Genomic DNA, 20,147 nt, shown 5'->3' with positions numbered 1-20,147 from the left:
AGAAATCAGCACTACGTATCTGATGGAATACAACCTGAGAAAGGGATATGGATGTAGCAAATGAGACAAAAAGACAAAATGATCAATTAAAAACTACTGAAGGCGTGAAGCTTGATTGAAATGACAGTTTTTCATACCTCATCAAAACAGTCAAAGGAAAGAAACATGAGTCGTGATGTCAAGCTTGGTGAAGCACACTGTCATCCCAGCTACTCAGGAGACTGCGGCAGGAGGATGGCAAACTGGATCGCGGTTTGCGGACAGCCTCAGCTACTTAGTGAGGCCCTCTGCAACTCAGTGAGACTCTGTTTCAAAGTAAAGAATAAAAAAATAGGGCAGGGGGTGTAGCTCGGAGGTCGAATGCCCCTGGGATCCATCCCCAGACCCACAAAAAAAAAATTTTTTTTTTTTTTTTTTTTTTGGTGGCACTGGGGTTCCTGGAAGCCCTTCTACCTCTGGGCTACGCTCCCAGACCTATTTTATATTTTTGAAACAGGGTCTCTTACGCCAGCGCGGCTGGCTTCGAACCTGCGCCATCCTCCTGTCTCCGCCTCCTAAGCGCGGGGATTACAAGCGTGCGCCACCACGCCCGGCCAAAAAAAAATTTTTAAATAAATAGATAGATAGATGATAGATGATAGATAGATAGATAGATAGATTGATTGATTGATTGATTTAGGATATAGTTCAGTGGTACAGTGCTTGCCTAGCATGTGAGAATCCCTTGGGTCAATCCTCAGTACTGAAAAAGAGAGAGAGAGAGAGAGAGAGAGAGAGAGAGAGAGAGAGAGAGAGAGAGAGAGAAAGGAAAAAAGAAGTGTGTAATTCCAATACTTGGGAATCCGAGACATGAGGATCACAGGTTCAAGGACAGTCTCAACAACATAGTGAGATTCTCAGCAACCAAACAACACCCTGTTTCAAAATGAGAAAATAAAATAGGGCCTGCAGTATAGCCCAGAGGTAGAATACCCCTGGATTCAATCTCTAGTATCCCAAGAAAAAAAATGAGTCACAAGATAGTCATATTGCATGTGAAAAGAATTTTAGCACCCTGACACTCACAGCATCCCAAGCACCATGTAAAGCCACATGTAGCGATGATGATGTTGTTGTCATCTGGGAAGTTTTCTGTTGTACTGGGATTGAACCCAGGGGCATCTACCACTGAACTACAACATCCTACACCATCAGTATTTTTGTTGTTGTTGTTGTTGCTTTTTTTTTTTTTTTTTTTTTTGCAGTACTGGGGAGGGAACCCAGGAACATTCTACCTCTGAGCTATACCCCCAGCCCTATTTTTTATTCTTTCTTTTGAAACAGGGTCTCACTGAGTTGCAAAGGGCCTAAGTAATAGCTGAGGGTGTCTATGAACTGCAATCCTCCTGTCTCATCCTACCAAATGCTGGGGTTACAAGTGTGCGCCAACACACTCAGCTTCATTTTCTTTTTGGAAACCTGGTCTCACAAAGTCACCCAGGCTACCCTTGAACTTGCACTCCTCCTGCCTCAACCTCTGGCTGGGATTACAGGCCTGCACCACTGCACTCAGCTTCTGATCTTTCTTTCTGAAAAAAATGGTAGACCACTGTATAATCCCAATACCTAAGCCAAACAGGATTTACAGTACTTTTACATATTAATTGAGAATAAACTGTTCAATCTATCAAAGAAATACTAATAGAATACACATTATTGATCAATTAAGTCATATTACTGATAAATCTTCAGTTGTGGATTCAGTCCACAATAACACCTGTTTGATATATAGAAAGAGCACATCACCATCCCCCATCCCATCCTGGCCTAGGCACCAAATTTGTATATCAAAGAGCCAAGACATGAGGGAAGAAATGGTTTGACACAATTGCTACTAATCCCCTTTAAAACTATTCCTAATGGTGGGTCAACTGCATCCTCTTTAGACACATTTAAGACAACATGTTCCTCTGGCCATAGGAAGACACTAAGAAGTAAAAGGGGTGACTAATGACCATTATGGAATTTCATTTGTGTGTGTGTGTGTGTCTGGGGATTGAACCCAGGGGCATTCTAACTTTGAGCTACACTGCCAGCCCTATTTTATTTTTTATTTTGAAACAGAGTCTTGCTAAGTTGTTGACAGCCTCACTAAGTTGCTGAAGCTGACTTTGAACCCACGATCCTCTTCTCTCAGCCTCCCAAGTACAAACCTGCACCGCCACACCCTGCTCCATTCTGTGACTTTGGAACTCAGGTTCTTGCTATCTAATTCTGTTCTTTGTGACTTTGTTTCTCTCAGATACTCATAAAGATCAAAAGCCTACTCAGCTTAAGTCTTCAAAATAAAGACAAAGAGAATAACAAAATGCTAAGCTGGGTGTGGTGGCAACACACCCAGAATCCCAGTACTTGGGAGGCTGAAAAAGGAGGACCACAGGTTCTAAGCCAGCTGCAGATTTTTTTTTTTTTTGGGGGGGGGGGTCTGGAGATGGAACCCAGGGGCATTCGACTTCCAAGCTACACCCTCTGCCTTATTTTTTATTCTTTATTTTGAAACAGGGTCTCACGAAATTGCAGAGGGCCTCACTAAGTAGTAGCTGAAGCTGTCCACGAACTGCGATCCTCCAGTCTCAGCCTCCTGAGCTGCAGGAATTTAGTGCGACTCTCAGCAAATTAGCAAGACACTATTTGCACATAAGAAATAAAATAGAGCTAGAAGTATAGCTCGGTGGTAGAATGCCCCTGGGTTCAATCCCCAGCACACTCCCAAAAGACAAATGTTACCTAAAATGTTGAAGGCAAAATTTGGGGAACAAACCAGAATGGATTTCAGACAACCACATCAAATTTGTGGAATTCTTAGGCCTACTAAACATTACCCAACAACTAACATTCCGGACTATGTCTTTGATGAGGCTGAAGTTTGGCTCTTGAAGAACTTGTCGAGTTCTTGGGTGCTTTATAGGAAAAACAATACATGTTCATTTCTGAAATCTAATTTATTAGCAACACACCCAGACACATGTGTCCCATCAGAGTGATTGCTGAACTCTAAGATGATAGGGAAAAATAGAATAAGTTATACATTTTAGGTGCACACACGTTTAACAACTCTCTTTGCTTAAATTCAGGAACTCCAAGGACATCACATAGTCGTTTTGCACTTGGTCCGGTCTGCATGCAGCAGCTCATCCAGAACATTTCTAATGTTCTCGACACAGACTTCACCTCTGTGGTGCTTTTTTGACGCAAGGTTCCATACATTTTCAAATTCTTCTTCAGAAAGCTTCACACCGATGTTACATAATATCTCTGCAATCTAGAGGGGAAAAAAGCATTAAAGGCCAAACCAAGATTTATATGTTTTAAAATATGTACTTAAGCCAGGCGTGGTGGCGCACGCTTGTAATTTTTGGAAACAGGGTCTCTTATGCCAGCACGGCTGGCTTCGAACCTGTGTGATCCTCCTGTTTCTGCCTCCCAAGCGCAAGGATTACAAGCGTACGCCACCACACCCAGCTTTATTTTTCATTTTTAAAACAGGGCCTTGCGCTGGGCGTGGTGGTGCATGCTTGTAATCCCAGCATTTGGGAGGCTGAGACTGGAGGATCGCAGTTCACAGACAGCCTCAGCTACTTAGTGATGCCCTCCGCAGCTCAGTGAGACCCTGTTTCAGAATAAAGAATAAAAAATAGGGCAGGGGGTATAGCTCGGTGGTTGAATGCCCCTGGGTTCCATCCTCAGACCCGCAAAAATAAATAAATAAATAAATAAATAAATAAATAAATAAATAAAATAAAACAGGGCCTTGCTAAGTTACTAAGGCTGGCCTCAAACCTGCTATTCTCCTGTCTCCGCCCCCCTCACCAAGAGACTGGGATGACAAGCATGTACCACCACAAGGCTTGGGAATGTACTTTCTATGTCCCCAGAAAATATAAGAAAGGAAAGTAAAAAAACTAGCAGTGGAAATAAAGGATAGAATGAGCAGAGGGAAGAAATAAGAACTGCAAAAATAAACTGGACATTTTGGCACACTCCTGTAATCCCAGTACTTGGGAGACTAAAACAAAATGATTGCAAATTTGAGACCACATTCAGCAACTTAGCGAGGCCCTCAGAAACTTAATGAGATCCTGTTTCAAAATGAAAAATAAGCAGGGGATGGTAGTGCGTGCTTGTAACCGCACTACTTGGGAGGCTGAGACAGGAGAATCAGAGGTTTGCAGCCAGCCTCAGCTACCTAGTGAGGCCCTCTGCAACTAAGTGAGACCCTGTTTCAGAATAAAGAATAAAAAATAGGGCTGGGGCATAGCTGGAAGGTAGAATGCCCCTGGGCTCAATCCCCAGTACCACACACACACCAAAAATAAAATAAGATAAATAAATAAAATAGCGCTGGGGTTGGGTGTATTCATTTGAGTCACCCCCCCATGCCAAAATTTATTTCTATTTTCTGTATTTCTATCTTTCTAATAAACTTCTTAAAAAAATAGCGCTGGGGTGTGACTCAAAAGTAAAATTCCATTGGGTTCAATCCCCAATATCAAACATAAAGAATGTAAAAACAAAATTGTTTAAAGAAACTAAATTTAAAACAAGAAAAGCACTTACTGTGAAACATATTAGAAAAGAGAAGAGCTGGGCGTGGTGGCGCACGCTTGTAATCCCTGCGCTTGGGAGGCGGAGACAGGAGGATCGAGCAGGTTCGAAGCCAGCCGCGCGCTGGCTTAGGAGACCCTGTTTCCAAATAAAAATATAAAATAGGTCTGGGAGTGTAGCCCGGAGGTAGAAGGGCTTCCAGGAACCCCAGTACCGAGAGAGAGAGAGAGAGAGAGAGAGAGAGAGAGAGAGAGAGAGAGAGAGAAGGGGAGGGGAGGGGAGGGGAGGGGAGGGGAGGGGAGGGGAGGGGAGGGGAGGAGGGAAGGGAAGGGAAGGGAAGGGAAGGGAAGGGAAGAGAAGAGAAGAGAAGAGAAGAGAAGAGAAGAGAAGAGAAGAGAAGAGAAGAGAAGAGGAGAGGAGATTAGAAGCCGGGCGTAGTGGTACACACTTGTACTCCCAGTACTTGGGAGGCTGAGACAAGAGAATTGCAGTTCGCAGAGAGCCTCAGCCACTTAGTGAGGCCCTCTGCAACTTAGTGAGACCCTGTTTCCAAATAAAAAATAAAAAAAACATAGGCCTAGGGGTGTAGCTCGAAGGTAGAATGACCCTGGGTTCCATCCCCAATATTGCAAAATATAATAATAATAATAATAATAATAATAATGAAAGATTAGACAATGAATAGGAAAGCCAAATAAATAAAATAGATTCAGAATACATCTATTAAACAGAATCTTAAAAATTAAAGGACCCCCTAGAAATGAAGTATCTTTGTGGGAAATTAGCAGTGCAAACAAATACAAGTAAAATACTGAAGTTCAAGGGAGAAGAGCTGCTAGCAGCCACAGCTGTGCAGCAAAGTGACCTCCAATAGCCCCACGCAGAGCCGCCCTCCTACCCCACGCAGAGGTGGATGAAGAACCGCCCTCCAGAACTCACGAAGGGGCCCAAGTCAAAGCCGAACCTCCAGGACCTCGTCCCGGCTTCTTCCCACTCCTCAGGAGCCACTGCTGCACTAGCTCAGCACTCCATCTGTAGTAGAGCAACTAGCACGTCTAGTAGAACCTACCCATTCTCAAGTTTTACTTTGGAAAAATCGGAAATAATGGTCCTTGATAAGCAAACATTTCCATCTTTGTATGTTTAGATAAGATCAACCACTGTACCTCTTTTTTGGGTCTGGTCTTGAAAAAGTCTCTTTCAAACACTCCTTTCTGGGCAAAGATGGTAGGATGTATCAGTGAATACGCGTTTCCCTCCTCTCCATAATTAGTTCTATCGCTGATGCGACGAATTCGTGGGGCAGGAATATCAGAGCGAATGGTCGGGACACCATAGATGGGGTAACCTAGGTCAGCAGCAAAGGAGAAAAAGAGACACTCTAAAACTTAGCTGTAATGGTGCAGTAGCCACAGAAGCACTTGAACTGTGACTAGTGTGAGTTGCAATGTGTTGTTTAGTACACATTTGTGTGTGTGTGTGTGTGTGTGTGTGTGTGTGTGTGTGTTACTTGAGACTAAACCCTAGGGCTTTCTACCTCTGAGCTACACCCCTTGGCCGATTTTATTTTTTGTTTTGAAACAGAGTCTCACTAGATCGTTGAGGCTGTCCTCAAACCCATGATCCTCCTGGCTCAGCCTCCCAAGTACTGGGATTACAAGTGTGCCTCACAATGTCTGGCTCTTTCGTACACTTTAGTACTAAAAGAAAAATGCAACCAGGCATTGTGCACATGTCTGTAGAACCAAAACTCCAGGAGGTAACTTGGGAGGATCCCTTCAGCCCAGGAATTTCAGAAGAGTATGGGCAACATAGTGAGAAGGAAGGAAGGAAGGAAGGAAGGAAGGAAGGAAGGAAGGAAGGAAGGTTGGTTTAATAATTATTACATTGTTTAGTTGTTAAAGTGATATCTTGGATGCAAATAATTGTAAAATTAATTTCACCTTTTTTTTATTTTAAGGGTAAAGTTGAACCAAGGGTACTAGGGTATACTAGTGATTCAACCCAGGGCCTCATATATGTTAGGCAAGCACTCTACCACCCAGCCCTTTTTATTTTTTATTTGAGAGAGGGTCTCATTAAGTTGTCCAGGTTTGCTCAAACTTGTAATCCTCCTGATTTGGCCTTCCAAGTAGCTGGGATTACATATGTATACCACCACCCAGAGGCCTGTTTTCTTTTTAATGTTGCTTGTTTTAATGTAATAGAAATGTATAAGTGCATACATGACTTTAACTACCTTTCTATTGGACAGCCCTAACCCAAAGGGTGTGACAATATTCCATTACACCAGAATATATAGCATCTTTATAAATTCCAGTTGTAAATCCTCCATCAGGTCCTTAGTCCAAGACAGTTATCTTGATCAACATAAAACAGTCTTTCAAAATAACCAACATTCATGCTCAGTATTGAGATACAGATATTGTGTATTGAACTGTACCCTTCTCAAATTCATCTGTCAAAGTTCCAACCCCAGGACATCAGATATGACCTTATTTAGAAACAGTCGTTTCAGATGTAACTAAGTTAAGGTACAGTCATACTGGAGTGCAATGGGCCCCTAATCTAACATGACTCGAGTCCTTATAAAATGGAGCCATTTTGATATAGACTTATATATACAGAGAGAGCACCATAAAAAGATGAAGGCGGAGACCAATGTGATATGGCAAAATCCAAGTAGTGCCTAAGATTGCCAGCAAGCCGCCAGAAGCTAGGGGGGGAGGTATGGGACAGAGAACAACCCACAGAAGGAGCCAACCCTGCCCACAACTCGATCTAGGACCTCTAGCCTCTGGAACTGTGAGACAATAAAAGTCTGCTGTCTAAACTACCCAGCTCATGGTACTTTGTTACAGCAACTGGAACAAACTGATATGTGGAGAATTCATATGTTGAAAAATGTTTTGTAAACGTTCTTTAAATATTTGAAGGTGGAGTATGTGCAGAGCTGAGAATCATGTGGTTTAAAAGTCTCCTAAGAGGAATTAAAGATGGTGGAATAGAGAAAGACAGAGCCGGGCGTGGTGGCGCACGCTTGTAATCCCAGCATTCGGGAGGCTGAGACCTGGAGGATCGCGGTTCGCAGACAGCCTCAGCTACTTAGCGAGCCCTCTGCAACTCAGTGAGACCCGGTTTCAAAATAAAGAATAAAAAATAGGGCAGGGGGTGTAGCCCGGAGTTCAAATGCCCCTGGGTTCCATCCCCAGACCCGCAAAAAAAAAAAAAAAAAGAGAGAAAGAACATTTCAGTTGCACGGAGACTCAGAATTCAACCAGCAGAAAGACTAGTTTTTGGCCAAAGAAGAAAAGCAGTCAGAACTCAACAGAAGAAAAGACAGTTGAAACATAATGGCATTAGAGGCAACACAGAGAGCAGAGTAATGACAAGGGCTCCACGCATCTTACCTGGTGAACAAAAAAATAGAGTGAAGGTGGCGCCATCTTGGCGACCCCATGCCGAAATAACGTGATATCAAACATGACATCAGAATATAACTCAAAATGACAGCAAACAAAAATACTTTCTCAATAGAAATGTTGAGCCTGACGTAGTGGTGCACACATGTAATCCCCGTACTTGGGAGGCAGAGACAGGAGGATCGCGTAGGTTCAAAGCCAGCCTTAAGAGATACTGTTTCTGAAATTAAAAAAATATATATATAAAAAATAGGTCTGGGAGTGTAGCCTGGAAGTAGAAGGGTTTCCAGGAACCCCAGTACCACCAGATACATATATTAGGTCTGGGAGTGTAGCCCAGAGGTAGAAGCGTTCCATTCACAGTACCACCAATAAATAAATAAAGAGTATTTTTAAAAAATATACTACAATAAACTGAAAAACACAGAAGAAATGGACAGATTTCTAGACACATATAACCTACCTAAATTGAGCCACAGCATATAGAAAACCTAAACCGACCAATCACAAGCAAAGAAATAGAAACAGCAATAAAAAGTCTTCCGGCAAAGAAAAGCCCAGGTCCAGATGAATTCCCAGCTGAATTTTACAAAACCTTAATGGAAGAACTAAACCCAAGCCAGACATGATGGCGCACACTTGTAATCCCAGTATTTGAGAGGCTAAGACAGGAGGATCTCAGTTCGCGGACAACCTCAGCTACTTAGTAAGGCCCTGAGACCCCCCTGTTCCAAAATAAAGAATAAAAAATAGGACTGGGGAGTGTAGCTCGGAGGTCGAATGTTCCTGGGTTCCATTCCCAGTACTGCAAAATAAGAATTAAACCCAGTCCTTCACAAGTTATTCCATGGACTTGAATAATATGGTCATGGCCCCTTAAAGAGCTCATAAATTGGTGTTTGGAGCTGATGTCACTGAGTTGTGAAGGTTGTGATCCCAGAAGTGGACAAATCCATTGCAATGGATTTACCTAGGCGGTGCCTGGTGGTGGCTCAATGTGACTGGAGATGGATCCCTGGCGGTGTGGCCTTGGGTAATATATAGAGCTCCTCCCCCTCACTCTTTCTTACTTCTGGCTTTCGTGTTGTGAGAAGCACAGCCATATACTCACCCTCCACCTCCCTCCACCATACCCTGAGATCCATGGTCTCCAGCCTCACATGAACTGAGCCCAGAACTATAAGAAAATAGATCTTCTTTCCTCTAAGTCATGTGGTCAGATATGTAGATTATGGCTGCAAGAATGCTAATGGATACAATGAAAGAGATAGATACTTTCCAAACTCCTTCCATGAGGCCACTATCACCTTAATACCAAAACCAAATAAAGATCCCTCAAGAAAAGCAAATTACAGATTAACATCCTTGATAAGCATAGATGCAAAAATTCTAAACAAAATATTAGCTATATGTATTTAAAATTGTTGGGGTCTGCTCAACTGCCTGACAGAACTTCCGACGCATCAACTACATGTAGAGTCTAGCTCAGGTCTGCACAACCGCCTGAACTTCCGATGAATGAATCTGCAACATGTAGCGCCGAGTGGATATGGAGGGCGTAACTACTCTCCTTGCCCCCGCTAGCTCAGTTTGGTAATGTTGAGCCTTATTGGCTCAAATAATGCTTCCGTGCTCGTGAACCCCTCGTGCACTGGATAATGATTGGCTCCAAGTCATGTACTTTACACATGCAAGGGTGACCTTTAGCTTGATAGGTTAGAATAGTTTCCTATTGGAAATCCCCCTTGCGGTTTTTTGCTTTAAACTGGGTTGTCTGAGAAAAATAAACAAGATCCTGCTTGACACGACTCCCGGCTGGTGTGTTTCTGTTCCGGCCATCGGCACCCACCATCGTGCTCAGCCCCCACCGCCAACGGGCTGGACCCATCAAAAATCATATCAAGAAAATTGTATACCATGATCAAAGTAGTTTCATTCCAGGGATGCAAGGTGAGTTCAATACGTAAAAGTCAATATATGTCATTCACCACATAAATAGAACTAAAGACAAAAATCACATGATCATCTCAATAAATGCTGAAAAAGCATTTGACAAAATCCAACACTCATTCACGTTAAAAAAAAAATACTACAGAAAATGAGAATAGAAGGAACTTATCTCAACATCCTTGAGGCAATATACAATAAATCCAAAGCCAACATCATATTAAATGAGGAAAAACTGTAGTAATTCCATTTAAAATAAGGCACAAGACAAAGATGTTCACTATCACCCTTCCTTTTCAACATAGTCCTCGAGACTCTTGCCAGAACAATAAGGCCAGAGATGGATATCAAAGGGATTCAAATAGGAAAAGAAGAACTGAAATTATCTCTATTTGCAGATGACATGATCATATTTTTATTTGTGTTGTTGTTATTGTTTTTGTAGTAATGAGGATTGAATTCAAGAATATTCGACCTCTGAACTATACCTCAGTCCTATTTTTATATGTTTTATTTTTTTAAACAAAGTCTCACTAAGATGTAGAGGGCCTCATGAGGTTGCTGAAGCTAGCCATGAACCTGCGATCCTCCTGTTTCAAGTGTGCACCACCACACCTGGCTGTTGTTTTTAATGTGATTCTGGGTATTTGGGGGGGGGGGGGTCTGGGGATGGAACCCAGGGACATTCGACCTCCAAGCTATACCCCCAGTCCTATTTTTTATTTTTTATTTTGAAACAGGGTCTCACTAAGTTGCGAAGGGCCTCACTAAGTAGCTGAGACTGTCCTTGAACCGTGATCCTCCAGTCTCAGCCTCCCGAATGCAGGGATTACAAGTTTGTGCCACCATGCCCAGCTGATACTGGGTATTGTTAAGTAAGATTAGCCAGTCACAGAAAGTGAAGGGCCATAGGTTTTCTCTTATAATTGGAAGCTAGGGAGTAATTGGGATATTAGAGAGGCTTCGGATAACAGAGGAGGAACTTCAGTGGAGCCAGGGAGCTGGTCCAGGGAAAGAGGGAAGAGAAAAAGGGTCAGTGAAAGAATCCCTTCCATAGACATTGTATACCAACCTAGGTATCTATCAACAGACGAATGGGTTACCAATGCCAATCTCAATTTCCTGTATGGGGAAGGGGGAATGGGGGAGGCAGCCAGGAGAAAGCTCACCAAGTGCTGTGTGGATGTGTGTCACTATCATTGTGAAGTACATTATGATGTGAAACTATAATGCAAAAACCAAGTATTTTAAAAAGAAAGACTAATACTTGATTAGGTCTAAATTACAATGTTCTGATCCATGATCCATGAGGGTTTCAATGTTATTAGTATACAAAGAGTCATTTTACTTGGGTTATCATTAACATTTATATGTCAGACTCCTTAAGTGCTGAGATTACAGTTTGGGGTGGGGAGTGTTTTATTTTATTTTATTTTATTTTTGTAGTGTTGGGGATTGAATCCAGGAACATGCTAGCTCTGAGTTACACCCCCAGCCCTTTTTTTTTTTTTATGCTGAAAGAGGATCTCACTAGTTTGTTAAGAGTCTTACTAGGTTGCTGAGGCTGGCCTCAAACCTGCAATCCTCCCATCTCTGCCTCCTGAGTACTAGGATTACAGGCATGTACCACGAAGCCCAGCTAGAATAAATAATTAAATGTATATCCAAGGCTGTGAGCAACTTACAGTCTAGTGCAGAGACTCCAAAGACAATACAAGAGCAAAGAACACTTCACTTTCATGTGTACTGATTCTTTTTTACTGTGTGTGTGGTATTAGGGATTGAGCCCAGGGACACTCTACCTCTGAGCTACACACATCCCTACCCCTAGCCTTTTTTTTATTATTATTTATTTTGAAACAGGGTCTCACTAAGTTGCAGAGGGCCTCCCTAAGTAGCCGAGGCTGGCCGTGAACCCGCAATCCTCCCGTCTCAGCCTCCCAAGTGCTGGGATTACAAGTGTGCGCCACCACGCCCGGCTGTACTAATTCTTTTAAAACTTGACAAAGTAACAAACGTACAGAGGGAAGGCACAGCGCCTACAACTGAGTTGATCTCAGAAGAAGTTGTCTTGTAGTAGTGGGAAACTTGATCCCCCGGCCTCAGAAGTGTCCGGACAGTCTTCTCCGAGCCCCCTGGTTCTTTTAGGACAATGTCCTCAGGTTTTATTAGGAGAGTTGGTTCCGATTCCTTCATATGAGACTCACTGGGGTTTGTACAGTCTGATTTTCTACCTTTAAGAGAAATGGAAAAGAAAAATTAAGTCCAGGACGATGTTAAGATGTTGGTACTTTTTTATGTGTGTGGTGGTGGTATTGGGGGTGGAACCCAGGGGCTTTCTACCTCTGGGCTATACTCCCAGATCTATTTTATACTTTATTTGGAAACAGGTCTCACTAAGTTGCTGAGAGCCTCACTAAGTAGCTGAGGCTGGCTTCGAACCTGTACGATCCTCCTGTCTCAGCCTCCCAAGCGCGGGGATTACAAGCGTGCGCCACCACACCCAGCTGATGTTGGTGCTTTTTATTCTGCAACAAGATGAACTTTGCAGTGAGACTCTTCCTAACAGTGGAAACTGAGCAGTTGTGAACCCCCACTGATGCTCACTTCCCACTATGAAACCGTGAGCTTGGGCCAGTGTGCAGTACTAGGCTGTCTGAACGTGGCTTTGAGTCTCATTTTGCCCCTCTATTTACTTTATTCTAAAATAAAGCTCTCAATCCCAAGACCAGAAGTAGATATAGTACCCAGTTGTTGTTTTTTATAATTTGCCCTTTTATGTGTGTGGTGGTACTGAGGGTTAAACTGAGGCTTATGCCACTGAGCTACACTCCCAGAATCTCAGTAAGTTGCCAACATTTTGAACCTGTGATCCTCCTGTGTCAGCCTCCCAAGTACTGGGATTGTCGGGTATGTGCCACTGGGTAAGGTTTCTTCTTTGTTTATTTTTTGTTTTGTTTTGCTTTTTAACCTAGGAATTGAACTCAGGGGCATTCTATCTCCAAGAGTCTTCTATTATTGTATGTATGTATGTATGTATGTATGTATGTATGTATGTATGTACCGGGAATAGAACCCAGGGGCATTCTACCTCTGAACTACACTCCCAGCCCTATTTTTTGTTCTTTTATTTTGAAACAAGGTCTCACTAAGTTGCAGAGGGCCTCAATAAAGTAGCTGAGGCTGTCTGCAAACCGATCCTTCTGTCTAAGCCTCTCAAGTACTAGAATTACAAGCCTAGGATTACAAGCGTGTGCCACCATGCCTAGCTATTACTTAATTTCGAAACAGGGTCGCAATAAATGGCCAATGGTCTCACTAAGTTACTGAGGCTGGCCTTAAACCTGCAATTTTCCTGTGTCAGCCTCACAAATACTGGGATTACAGGTGTGTGCCACCACACCTGGCTCCGGATTTTTATTTCTTTTAATTTTTTTAATTAGTTAGGGCTAGAGTGTAGTTCAGAGGCAGAGCACTTGCCTGGCCTATAAAAGGCCCTGAGTTCAATCCCTAGCACTGCAAAAAGGAAGGGAGGAAAGAAAGAAGGGAGGGAAATGGAGTTTATTCTCATATTTAGCTTGAACTATAGAGTTGTTTGTATGACTGTATTCTTTGGAGAAGACACATTTGAAGTTGAAATTTTCACAAATGCTTGATTGTTGAAGTGGCAAACGTGTTGCAACATCCAGAGAGCTGATAAGAACTCCCTGCGAGCTCTGGAACTGTTCATACAACTAACTTCCTAAGAACCTGGGTATAGAAGCATCCCCAGGCCTGGAGGAATAGCTCAGAACACTTAGCATGAGCAAAGCCCTGAGTTCATTCCCCAGCACCAAAGGTGGGCGAACCTGAGTGGACACTGCACACTTAAAGATTTGCTCTGCTGAATCAATCCTTTTCAAAGATCTGGTAACTCCACAGATACCACCAGAGGGCACTGTGGTGTTTCAATCTCCAGAACTCCAAAAGGTTCTGGGAAAACCGGATTAAGTTGGGATGCCAGTATCAAAGAAGATAGGGGACTACGGCAAACCAGAAAGGACGTGCCTCTCTAAAGCATGCCGAGTCTTTGCTATCAGGCATTCAGGTCCAGAGCTCCGGGTCCTCTGATCCTCCCCTCTTCCCAACAAAAAAAAAAAAAAGGAAACTTTGTTTGACAAACTGTTCCTCGGAACAGTGAAAGTCACTGTCATGGGTAACTTATTCCTCTCCCCCAAAAATTAACAGTAAGACAGAACTTGACATTTGAGAATTCCTGGCAAGAAAATTCCTGGGCCTCTTCCTTTTGGATATGCAGGGGTTTTTTTGTTGTTTGCTTGTTTGTTTGTTTGTTTTGCAGTACTGGGGGTGGAACCCAGGGGCATTCTACCTCCAAACTACACCCCCAGCCCTATTTTTTATTCTTTATTTTTGAAACAAGGTCTCACTGAGTTGCAAAGGACGTAAGTAGCTAAGACTGTCCGTAAATGGCCATCCTTCGGTCTCAGCCTCCCAAATGCTGGGATTACAAGTGTGCGCCACCATGCCCAGCTTTGGATATGCCCTTTGCAATTTAGTGAGACCCTGTTTCAAAATAAAGAATAAAAATATAAAGAAAATAAATTTTAAAAAATATAAGATATAAAATAAAGAGGAAGGAAGGAAGGAAGGAAGGAAGGAAGGAAGGAAGGAAGGAAGGAAGGATAGGGCTGGGGTATATCTCGAAGGTAGAATGCCCCTAGGTTCCATCCCAGTACCACAGAGAGAGAGAGAAAGAGAGAGAGAGAGAGAGAGAGAGAGAGACAGAGACAGAGACAGAGACAGAGACAGAGACTCACTAAGGTGCTGAGGACCTTGCATGTTGCTGAGGCTGTCCTCAATCCTGTGATCCTGTCTCAGCCTCCCGAGTACTGGGATTTCAGGTGTGCACCACCACACCCAGCTAGACAGAACAATTTGAAGAACTATGTAGTTTTTAAAAACGTTTCTGCTCTTTCCCACTATTCCATGAATTGTGCCAAAAAGGAAAGAACTGCCATTTCCTCTTTATTTCTGAGAGGTGGGAGCAGGATGGTTTTCTATTGAAAACTCCATCAGGTAGAGAAGATTCTGCTACCTTCTGAGTGGATGGAACAGGAAGGTTGCCCTCCACGTACCAAGTAAGGTCTCACATCATCAGTAAAGACCAAAATTTGGTTTTGGTCTTTCAGAAAGACAATATATAGGAATAAAAGTGAAAAACAGAAGTCTCTTCACTATTTAAAAGAGAGACATTCCTAGGGGAAATAAAAATGTAAACAATCTTTTTTAAAAAGTTAATCCTCTCTAATAATCAAATTACAAAAATTAAAGCAAATGAGGTATCATTATATATCAACTAAATTATAATGTTTGAAAGTTACAGTAAAAAACCTTCTCACAGGCTTTGCTGATAAGATTGCAAATTAGTACAATCATTTAGAAAAGCAAAATGAAAATAAAGAGTTACTTCTGGGACAATAATAACATTCATAAGAAATGAGATATAATTAGAAAGAGAAAGCTTTTCAAGAAATGATAATCACAGCATTACCCATATCACTTATAAAATATCTCAAAACAACCTAACTTTCAAAGAGTGAGAAAGTGCTTTAGTAAATACTAACACATAAACACAAAGGAACTGAAAATGGGGTTCATAGGAACCACAGAACCATTTCCTCATTCCACATGAATCTGAAAGCTAAATTTTAAAAGCCAAATAAAAAGTGGTATTTTTTATATATTATAGATGTGTTTAAAATATTTGCATATACAAGCTGGGCTTGGCGACACCTGCTTGTAATCCCGGTACTTGGGAAGCTGAGACAGGAGGACCACGGGTTCACAGCCAGTCTCAGCAATCTTTCTGCAACTTAGACTCTTTTTCAAAATAAAAATAAGTAAATAAAATTGGGCTGGGGATGTAGCTCAGAGGTACAATGCCTCTGGGTTCAATCCCCAGTACTGAGCACACGCACGCACACACATATGCAAACAAATGCAATGGGTGTGATGGCGCAGGCTTGTAATCCCAGTACTGGGGAGGCTGAGACAGGAGGATCACAATTCCTGGCCAGCCTCAGCTACTTAGCGAGGCCCTCCACAACTTAGTAAGACCCTGTTTCAAAATAAAGAATAAAAAATAGGGCTGGGGGTATAACTCAAAGAGGTAGAATACCCCTGGGCTCAATCCAGTACCACAAAAAAATGCATATATACATTTGTATATATGTATATCTATATATAGATAAAGATACAGGAAGAAACATAAAAATATTTGAATTACAACAAAAGATAATTTTTTTCTTTTGTGCAAAATTTTAAAAAGAAAATTGTATTGCATCAAATTCTATTTTGCTCTTGACTTTCTGGGTGAAGGGAGCCAATGACTCTAACACAACTTCATAAGAAACTATTAAATTTTGAGCTCCTACATAAACTACTTTTGCTTTTGATATTTTATTTTATTTTATTTTATTTTATTTTATTTTATTTTTGCGGGTCTGGGGATGGAACCCAGGGGCATTCTACCTCCGAGCTACACCCCCTGCCCTATTTTTTACTCTTTATTTTGAAACCGAGTCTCACTGAGTTGCAGAGGGCCTCACTAGCTGAGGCTGTCCGTGAACCGCAATCCTCCGGTCTCAGCCTCCCGAATGCTGGGATTACAAGCGTGCACCACCACGCCCGGCTTTGTTCCTTTTGATTTTTTCAGTGAATAATACATGATTCGCCAGGCATGATGCTGCATGCCTATAATCCCAGTGCTTGGGAGGTGAGACAGGAAGATTGCAGGTTTGAGGACAGCCTCCAAAGTAGTGAGATTCATATCAACCTAGCGAGACTGTTTCCAAATAAGAAGTAAAATTGCGCTGTGGGTGTAGCTCAAAAGTAGAATGCCTCTAGGTTCAATCCCTAGTACACACACACACACACACACACACACACACGCATGCACATACACACACACAGATACAAAGATGCACATTAAAAAGTAAGTCTTAGCTGGGCATCGTGGCACACGTCTATAATCCGAGTACTTGGGCAGCTGAGACAGGAGGACCACAGGTTCAAGGCCAGCCTCAGCAGCTTAGTGAGCCCCTTGGCAACTTAGTGTGAGACCTCGTTTCCAAATAAAAAATAAAAAGGACTGGGGGGCTGTAGATCAGAGGTAGAATGCCCCCGGGTTCAATCTTCAGTGCCAAAAGAAAAAAAAAAGTGAGTCTCACAGCCACCATCCCTCAGCCATACAGTTCCTCTTCCTGGGAATGTAAGTGTTATCACATTCTTTCCTATCCTTCCACAGACATTCTATGCAAAAATAAGTAAACAAATAAGTATGTGTAAGGGTGTATATTTTTCCTCTTTATATAATATTAAAGTTAGGAAGAGTTGAGCTCTTAAAAATGAAAAGGTAAAACTCCATTCAAGAATGCCGCAAGGCTGGATGTGGTAGCGCATGCCTATAGTCTTAGTACTTGGGAAACTAAGACGGGAGAGCCGGGCGTGGTGGCGCACGCTTGTAACCCCCGGCTTGGGAGGCGGAGACAGGAGGATCGCGCAGGTTCAAAGCCAGCCATGTGTGCTGGCTTAAGAGACCCTGTTTCCAAATCAAAAATTATAAAAATAGGTCTGGGAGTGTAGCCCAGAGGTAGAAGGGTTTCCTGGAACCCCAGTACCACCAAAAAACAAAAAAAAAAAAGAAAAGAAAAATAGCCAAGACAGGAGAATCACAGGTTCAAAGCCAGCCTCAGACACTTAGTGAGCCTCTGTTTCAATAAATAAATAAATAAATAAATAAATAAATAAATAAATAAGAGCCAGGCGTGGTGATGCTCACTTCCCAGTACTTGAGAAGTGAGGCGGGAGGATCGCAGGTTCAAGGATAGCCTCAGCAAGTAGTGAGACCCTGTTATAAAACAAAAATATAGTAATCCTAGGTTTGTTACTCACAGATGAATTCCCCTGGTTTCAATGCCCACTAACACACACACACACACACACACACACACACACACACGCATGCACACACACACGCACACACACATGAATACTGCAAATCTTCAAAATTAAATACCTTTAATAACGACCCTCTCTTCATAGTCTTTAAGAAGCATTGTGTCTTTCCAGGTAAGGAAATTTGCAAATTCTAGGTAGCTAATCAGGCCGTCATTATCCACGTCGCAGTAGTCAAACACCTGGGTCAGGAGCTGCTCATTCAAGTGCAAGTTGGCCTGCTCACAGGCTTCCTGCAGCTCAGCCTTGTCTATCACTCCATCCCCCTTCTGAAAGAAGAGAAGCAGGAAAAGATGAAATGAGAGCCCTCTGCAACAGCAGACTGGGCCATGCCCATTACTTGGTTTAAGAAAAATAAATAGCACTATCACAAACATTCAAGATATGCACCAAGTCAACCTAATAGATACACACAGTAATTTCAAACTCTGGCTGGAGCAGGGTTTGGTTCAGACGCTTTCTTTTTTTAATTAAAAAATAAAAAACAGGATCTCACTAAGCTGCCGAGGGTCTCATTAAGTTGCTGAGGCTGTCCTCAAACCTGTGATCCTCCTGTCTGGGCCTCCCAAGTACTAGGATTATGGATATGCACCACCACACCCAGTTTATTTATTTGGTTTTTTTATTTTATTTTATTTTATTTTTTTGGTGGTACTGGGGATGGAACCCAGGGGACTTCTACCTCCAGGCTACACTCCCAGACCTATTTTATATTTTATTTGGAAACAGGGTCTCGCGAAGGTGCTGAGAGCCTCACTAAGTAGCTGAGGCTGGCTTTGAACCTCCACAATCCTCCTGTCTCGGCCTCCCAAGTGCAGGGATTACAAGCGTGCGCCACCACACCCAGCACCCAGTTTATTTTAATCATATTCTTTTTTTTTTTTTCCTTGTGGTACTAGGGATTAAACCCAGAGGCATTCTTCCTCTGAACTACACCCCAGATCTTTTTTTTTTTTTCCTTGAAACAGTCTTGCTAGGTTACCAGGAATCTTGCTATGGTCCTGAGGCTGACCTCAAACCTGTGACCCTCCTGTCTCAGCCTCCCTCCCAAGTACCGAGATTAGAAGCATGCACCACCATGTCCATCTTATATGAATCACATTCTTTAAATCATGCTGTTTGTCCTGGGGTAGAGAAGGCATCATCATGATACACACCTGACATTCCTCTGACCAATGTTGTATACTTTTAACAGCTTGCTATTATTTTCCATGCTTACAAAGTTTTAATACTTTCCATGTTTCCATTGGGCAATAAATGGTCCTTAGTTCATTGCCGTGTGTGTGTGTGTGTGTGTGTGTGTGTGTGTGTGTGTGTGTGTGTGTGTTATTGTGGGATTGAACCCAGGGGCATTCTACCTCTGAGCTACACCCCAGCCCTACTTTTTTACTTTTTTTTTTTTTTTTTTTTTTTTTGCGGGTTTGGGGATGGAACCCAGAGGCATTTGACCTCTGAGCTACACCCCCTGCCCAATTTTTTATTCTTTATTTTGAAACCAGGTCACAATGAGTTGCAGAGGGCCTCACTAAGTAGCTGAGGCTGCCCGCGAACCGCGATCCTCCAGGTCTCAGCCTCCCGAATGCTGGGATTACAAGCGTGCGCCACCACGCCCGGCTACTTTTTTTTTTAAACAAGGTCTCACTAAGTTGCAGAGGGCTTCACTAAGTAGCTGAGGCTGGCCTTGAATCTGCGATCCTCCTGTCTCAGTTTCCCAGGTACTGGGATTACAAGTGTCTGCCAGTATACACAGCTGGTTCATTTCTTATTAACGAGGAGAAATTGAGAAGGGGGTTGCAAGGCCCGGTCCAGGGACATAGATTCAAAGATAGTTGCCTGGTTTGGTTTGATAACACTCCTAGGAGCAGCAGGAAGATGCCACTAATCAACCAAGCCCGCCCCCATCGGAACAATGAGCATTCAGATTCACTGTGAGCCGGGCACAGTGTCACAGGCCTGTAATCCCAGTACTTTGATCACTCCCTCCCCGGTACCCCAGCCTCAATAGGATTAGAAAGAAAACTGGGAGTGGGATCAAGGTCCCCTGCCCCCAAGGGAGATCAAAGGCCACACCCATCTATCCCAATATGCCCTGGAACTTCATGGGGGAGAACCTAAATTTTTGTGCCTGTGGATACAAATGCTAAGGTTATTATCATAATCAGTCCCAGAGTGGGGAGA

At 42.7% G+C, this 20,147-nt stretch overlaps 1 protein-coding gene across 1 annotated transcript in view; it reads right to left on the bottom strand.

Moving 5' to 3' along the window:
* Positions 1-3,127: 3,127 nt before the first annotated feature.
* EFHB (EF-hand domain family member B) overlaps positions 3,128-20,147 on the bottom strand; it is a gene marked incomplete at both ends in the record, with an annotated part of 79,802 nt that continues 62,782 nt past the window's right edge. The window contains 4 exons of the mRNA XM_080715366.1: positions 3,128-3,301; positions 5,751-5,932; positions 11,975-12,187; positions 18,031-18,238. Coding sequence (XP_080571492.1) covers positions 3,128-3,301; positions 5,751-5,932; positions 11,975-12,187; positions 18,031-18,238 — 777 coding nt within the window. The remainder of the gene's footprint in view (positions 3,302-5,750; positions 5,933-11,974; positions 12,188-18,030; positions 18,239-20,147) is intronic.

The sequence above is a fragment of the Muscardinus avellanarius genome (genome assembly GCF_963383645.1).
Source record: "Muscardinus avellanarius genome assembly, chromosome: 18".
NCBI classification, from domain to species: domain Eukaryota; kingdom Metazoa; phylum Chordata; class Mammalia; order Rodentia; family Gliridae; genus Muscardinus; species Muscardinus avellanarius.
Note: the sequence above shows the minus strand (reverse complement) of the source record. Positions and strands in the feature narration are given on the sequence as shown.